The 7,063-nt window shown below is 34.5% G+C and overlaps 1 protein-coding gene across 1 annotated transcript in view; it reads right to left on the bottom strand.

Moving 5' to 3' along the window:
• Positions 1-4,046: 4,046 nt before the first annotated feature.
• Rc3h2 (ring finger and CCCH-type domains 2) overlaps positions 4,047-7,063 on the bottom strand; it is a 47,026-nt gene continuing 44,009 nt past the window's right edge. Inside the window, exons 16-20 of the mRNA XM_021156902.2 lie at positions 6,835-6,916; positions 6,614-6,748; positions 6,370-6,477; positions 6,123-6,271; positions 4,047-4,923 (exon numbers count right to left, since the gene is read on the bottom strand). Of these exons, the coding sequence (XP_021012561.1) occupies positions 4,728-4,923; positions 6,123-6,271; positions 6,370-6,477; positions 6,614-6,748; positions 6,835-6,916 (670 nt within the window). The 3' untranslated portion in view covers positions 4,047-4,727. The remainder of the gene's footprint in view (positions 4,924-6,122; positions 6,272-6,369; positions 6,478-6,613; positions 6,749-6,834; positions 6,917-7,063) is intronic.

Raw genomic sequence — 7,063 nt, forward strand, 5'->3', positions numbered from 1 at the left:
TTACATGATGGGTGTACACCATCTTTAATTTCATTTACATTTCAATCGAACAATAGATTTGCAAAGAAAATGTCTAATACAGACGTAAAAATATTCACACTAAGCTTCACAATCGGTTGTACAATTGACAAACAGGCCTCTTTTCCCAAACTTTCCAGCTAAGCAAATTTATAAAATGTAATCAATGCAACAAGAAAAACATTTCTCTTTCACTTCCAGGGAAAAGAATATGCAATAAACAGTATAAATGCAGACGGCAGTTGCTGCAAGCTAACCACGATACTCCCAAGTGGCTGTACAGTGGGTATGTGCAGTACAAATAAAAGCCACATGTGTTGTATCACAACTACAGTATAATTGTTTGCCCAGCTAAGAGAATGCATGCACTTCCATGCCTTGGGTTATAAAGTGAGGCCTAATTTTTGACAGGTTGATGGAATATGTGCAAATGACCTTGGCTCTTGGCAGTACTAAGTGCAGCCAGTGTCTGTTTTCCACTGGTTTGGGGGATATTTTTAAATTTTTATGTAAGAGAAAAAAAAATAATTGCCAGTTTCAGACTTGGGGGAATAACTCCCCTTAGAGTAAAAATAAGTCTCCACTCAAATGTGGGGTGTTCTGATCTGTGGTTTGACTCCTTGTACTCCCTTGCCAGCAAAGGGATACAAAGAAATAGCTAGTGTAAAGGAGTTACTAGCAAACTTAATCTCTAGAAAACGGGATACTCCTTGAGCATGTTCATTTGTGTTCTGCTTGCAGAAGGGGCCCTTCAGTAGAAGGAGTTAACAGTAAGTGATCCCATTGGTACTCTTTATTCACTAAAACAAAAGAACAGTTCTAAGACACTAATATATAGCTGCAATGCAACTTTTCTCTTTAATGATTAATTATCAATATTGGTGACAGTCTGCTTAGAAAATAACTCAAAGATGCAAGGGAAGAAATACTCAGATTTACAACTGACATACCGAATCTGAATGTTACAAGTTCTATCCCTGGCTAAAAAGACAACATGGGCTTTAACACATCTAAAATGCAAAAATAGGGTAGATGGTTTTTAAACAATTTTTTTCAAATAGTTAAATGATCCCACTCAAAGGTCCTACAAATCACTGCATTCTGTAATCTTCTGTATATAAAATAAGGATGTGCTTTGTAAACTTAGCATCAACTTGAAATCTGGGTCAAAGTGACTAGGATCCATACCAATGGGACATTTTAGTTTTTAAATGAAGTTTCATTGAATTCTCTTACTAGAGTAAGTAGCTATGAAAGCAGAATCAGTGCCACTGGCCTTAAGAGATACCTTTTCTTGAAAACTACAATGTACAATGTCCCTACACACTCTGACTCATTGCATGGCACTGAAATAAGTCATAGTGGCAAAAGCAAAGCAATCTCATTTGTGTAGGTACCAACTAGAAGAAATATACACAGAACTCTTAGAATTCATAAAATAAAAGAAGCCCACACAAAACTACTGATATATTCACAGCATCTGAATGCAACACACAGACTAGGAATTGGGACTCAGAAAACTGACAGGGAAAAAATATAAGGAAACCTACACCATTTCCCTGCTTTTTTTCAGACTTCATACTACTGATTCCTGATTAGACCCATAGGCTTTACAAGCATTTTAGATACCAACATTACAAAGTTTCTCTTCTATTGCTTTGTAGCCTCTGATTCCAAATGTGTTCGTCATGTCATCTTGGTAAAGGGTCAAAGTGATGATTGCCCCAATTTAAAAAAACACATTCTAGATCTGTTTGTACTATTTTCCTCTGTGACATCAGGAGGTACCATTTTGAAGAAAGGTCAGAGGAACTGTTCTTTCTTCTTAAGTGGCAGAGATCCAATAGCCATATTTCAAATTATACCCACTAAAACAGACAGTAAGCTGTCACCACATAAAAGATGCAATACAGAATAATGTGAACACAGAAACAATTCCTATGTTGTTAGTGAGAAAGAGTAAACATTTAAGAATTAGAAGTTATTGTTTTATGGGATCATCTGCTGCAAGACAAGCACTATTTTCCTATAAATGTTTGAGACACACCAATAAGGTTGGCAGGTGTACACATACACTGATGAAATGCAATTTACTGAACAAGTAGGCAAACACCTAAGCATCCCAACCCCTCCAGAAGAGCACAACCACGTTTCAAAATTTCAACTTTAAAATTAAAAAGATAAGGTTAAATACACAAGATCAATTTATGTAGTATATAATCACCCTCAGAAAGTGCTGAAGATGTTCGTGTAGTTCTGTTGCACAGAGGGTTCTTTCCCTGAGGGCACATAAGGAGCTCTCAACTGTTAATAGGTCTCTATTTTGTAACAAAATAGCAATTTTAAAATCTTAAAAAAAAATACATTACCTTCAACATGGAAGATCTCACTATTAAATATCCATGAAATAGACAGACTGGTTTACATAACCTTTTTGGAATTACAAACAGAAAGAAAGGAAAAGAAGAGAAGAGAAGAGAAGAGAAGAGAAGAGAAGAGAAGAGAAGAGAAGAGAAGAAGAGAAGAGAGAAAAGAAAGAAAAGAAAAATACATTGGAAGCATTTCAAATGTAATAAGCTCATATTTATAGAAAGGTTCTGATATAAATTATATAACAATCATGTTCCTGTAATATCCTAGGCTAATTTATAATGTCAGAAATAAGTTAATGTAACATGGTTTAAAACTCTTGTTCCTCTTCATTTCAGGTTACAGAGTAAAATAAATAAAATGTCTTTGTAGGGATGGGGAGCACTGGCCATGGCAAAAAGGTACAGTACTAACCAAACAAAACTAAGTCAAGGCTACTGTGCTGTTATGTTATAAACAAACATCTTCATACACTTGAGTATTAAATAAATGTGTAAGATCTTCCATACTGACACCAGAATATCAAAACTACCCCTTTGTTTCTCAGGTATTATTTACAACGTATCAGTCACCTTATGAGCATGTTCATTAAGACAGGTATCAAACACCAGTATTTACTCATTCCAATCATGAAATTTCAGGGAAATGTTAACCCTCCCACCCCTGGAAATGTGCACAAAACTTTTATCAAAATCTTCTCTGATACAATGCTGTGGTTTTTGTAAAATAACTAAATAGCTCAGACGACCAATAACATGATCCTGTTTAAGCATTTTGCTAGCAGGAGAAGCCCTTACATACAGTACACCTGGTGAAAGATCAGCTTGGCTTAAAATATTCCAGTACAATTTTCAGAGTAAACAACTTCACAGAAGTTAATTAAAAAATAATAAAAGTCAAACTAATCTTAAAGAAATGGAAGAAAAACAAAAAGACAAACTATTAGATTACTACCAGAAAGGCATGCCCTGCTTTTGTTTTTAAATATTGACTGAAATTTAAGCTTCAATAAACTACTACCCACAAATCTGGGGCAGGGCTGGTTGAACATACTGCATACTTTCAGATGCCAAGTGAAAATTTCAGTCACATTATGGCAGGGCAGAAATTATTCATGTTTTTAAGTATGGGTAATGTTAGCCAATGTTTCTACTACTACATGGTTCAAAGTCTTATCAACCTAACAGTCAGAAAACAAGAAAATTAAACCCAACATGAAGTAACAATAAACAATATCTAACTAAATAATGCAATGAACACCCAAATTAATTTCATTAAATTAAAGACCCAGCAATACCATCTTGTTAGTCAGTGCAAACGCTACATACAGGGTTTTCTCAAGAAAGCTGAAAGCACCTGATTCTTTTGCCAAGTCATCAGATTCAATAATGTACAGGCTTAAATCTGCATTTTAAAAAATTGCCATTACATTAGTGCATAATTTATCAAAATTGTAAAAACGATTCTGCATAACTTAGGAGAATTTAATATCTAGTACATCAGCTGAAAGACTTAGGCACTTGGTTATATTTTTAATTAATTACTTCAACAAGTAGCCTGTGTATAAATATTAACAAAGCAGAAACTATTCTTGAAAAATGGAAAATTAAAAATTCACACTGAAGGACCTGGAATATGGCAAGAAAACCTGATGAAAAATGGAAAATTAAAAAATTAAATGCTACAGATAAAAGCACTGCACTACACTTCTACATATAATGCAGTAAAGAAAGCTATTATAACCCTGTAAAACTCTATGGTAAGAACATCTAACTCCACTCTCAAAAAAAAAAAAAAAAAAAAAGACAGAAAAGAAAAGGAAAAACAAAACAAAAAAAGAAAGAAAAATCCATGCAAAGTCCAATGAAAAAGATAAATAAAGCAGCTGGAATGAGATGGAAATTTCTCTCAGTGAAACATAAAATAGAAATAAGTTAATTAACTCTACTTTCACTAGATGTATCATTGTAGGATCCTGCTAGTTTAATAACTGAGTTGTTAATTTACTGTAGAAGCCATTTAAAATAGGAAATGGCTCAGTTACTGCACCGGATTGCTACAAACTCATAAAAAGCTGCTTGAAGCTTAAGTTAAATGTTGTCCAAATTCCAACAATTTCTGGAAAGTGAACATTACCCTAGTAAAGTAAATTTTCTTTTTTTTTCATAATGCTAATGCAAGAGGGCTTGAAGTATCAAAGAGTCCACAGGAAATGGATGCCCCCAGTAATATCTTTTTTTTTAAAAAAAATATACATTATATAATATATATTATATATATAAAAAGCTAGTGTAAATGCTTCCATGGTGTGGTCACAGATTTGAAAGCTGAGCCTCCTTTCAGCTGTTAACCATCTTCCCATTTGCAATAGGTTTTAAAAAGTCGTTTTTATCTTCAGACATAACGTGAGTTTTCAGAATGAGGTTGCCAACACTGACAGATGTGGTGATGGGGAGGCAGCTTGCACTGCTAATAGACACTGGACGTGGCTGGCTAAAGCAAGATGTTACCGGCAGAATTGGTTTTTGCTCCTCCCTGAGAGAAAATGACAGTGAAAGCAAATTAACTTATGTACAATTTAAGAGTTATCACATTTGCTCTCTGAAAGCTACTTCAAACTCTAAGCCCACAGAAAAAGCCTATCTTCTTTATTAAAAAATGTAGTAAATAGGGGCTAAAGAGAAGGCTCAGAAGTTAAAGCACAACTGCTATTCCAGAGGACCTGGGGGTTCAACAGCCAAAACCACACAGCAGTCTGTAACCCGAATCTCAGATGAAGCAATGTCCTTCCGGGCCTCTTTGGGCACAAGGCTTGCACATGCATAGCCATATATGCAGTCAAAACACCCATACACATAAAAGCTAATAAATAAAAATTAAATAATTTTTAAAGTATTACAAGTCACTAAAAAGGTCATATTTTCAAAATTTAAAAATTAAACTTGATAATTTGTGTCATCTAATCAGTATTTTTAAGACCAGGACCAAATATTTGGCAAAAATTATACAAAATAGAAATATAATAACCAAGAACATCATAACAAGATTTTTTAAAACAAGAAACATTTCAGCACGGGTTTTTGTTTGCTTTACTTTTAAGGTTTTTTAAAATAAGATTTATTTTATGTATACAGTATTTTGCTTTCGTGTAGTGTATGTGCACCACATGTGTACAATGCCCTTGGAGGTTGCAAGAGGGGGTTGAATCTCTTGAAACAAGAGTTATGGATGGACATAAGCCACCATGTGGATGCTTAGGCTCAGGAACCAAACCTGAGCCTTCTACAAAAGACAAGTGCGCTTAACTGCTGAGTCACCTCTCCAGCCCCTTGTGGTTTGTTTTTTAGACTCTGTGGTTTGTCTTGCTCTGGAGTCCATGACAACTTAGAGAATGTAAAGAGCAGATTCTGCCTGTGCTTCCCAAATATTGAAATAATCTAGGATTTATTTTTCCATCCTATGATCTTCAAGTTTGGTCAAATTGAAGAACTATAACCTGATGTTAGGGACAAGAGAACTTTCATCCCCAAATTGAGTTTTGGTTTTAAAATAAACTGCTTTACTAGTTCAAATTTCTCTAAAAACACAGACTGACCAAATCATTACTTTATTATACAAGGTTTCCCCATAAATAGAAAAAGGCAAAAAAAAAAAAAAAAAATCTACCAGCACATCTACCTCTACGTATTGATCGCCTCTACCCTCTGATTATGAAGGGTCTGTCTAACACTCACAGAATCACATGGTCTTCACCTAAGCTCTGTCTCTTCGGCTTTCCTGGGTCCTTCTGGTGCTGCTGGGCTGGATGACCATTTTCCACTGCTGTTCCGTTGAGCAACTGATCATTTTGAGAACTGATACCAAGTTGTATGTCCAAAATTTCCTGAGAAAATAAAATGTTAATCCTTCAATATGACAGCATTTTATGTATTTTAATTTACAAAAGAACAAAGCCACTACTTATCCAATTGAGGCACTTACTTCAATTTGTTCACTCTGGCCATCAGGTTCATCAGTATCAAGGGCTGAAAGCTCTAACTCAATATCCCTATCAGGCTTTGTATCTACAGTGTCTTCTGTGTAGTCATTCTATAAATAAAAAATATATATATTAATTTTATACCTGCAGAATCTCTTTTAAATTAAAATAAGAAGCCTAATGATATAGCTAAAGATTTAGTTCAGAAGTCTGAGAGTTTATTGCTGAGAGTTTCAGTTCCCTTACCTCTCCATTTCTTAGTTCAATTTCCTTGCTTAGAAGATTTAAAGTAAGGTGACGGCCTTCATCCAGGGAATTCCACTTTTGTTGCATGGCCAGAGCATTAGCTTCCCTCTGAAGAAGTAATGAGTTACTCTTGGCCTCCATGAAGAGAGAAGAAAACATAAGCTTAGCTCTCAATTATTATTTTACATTTTAAAAATCAAAGCTAAATATATAGAGCCTACCTGCTGAAGTTCAATGCTCAAAAGGTCTCCGGTACTAGAATGCTTTCTATGACCAGATAAATCAGTAACAATGAATCTGTCCCTTTAAAAAGAATTATATTTACTGTAGTTAAAGTGAGATATAAAGAAGCCAAAGCAATAATGACTCTATGTTCTTTGTAACTATCACTGAATGTGTTTTAGTCACTATTCCAAATGTAAAATTTGTTTCAGAAAGTTTTTTTTTTTT

The sequence above is a fragment of the Mus caroli genome, chromosome 2, assembly GCF_900094665.2.
Source record: "Mus caroli chromosome 2, CAROLI_EIJ_v1.1, whole genome shotgun sequence".
In the NCBI taxonomy this organism is placed as follows: Eukaryota; Metazoa; Chordata; class Mammalia; order Rodentia; family Muridae; genus Mus; species Mus caroli.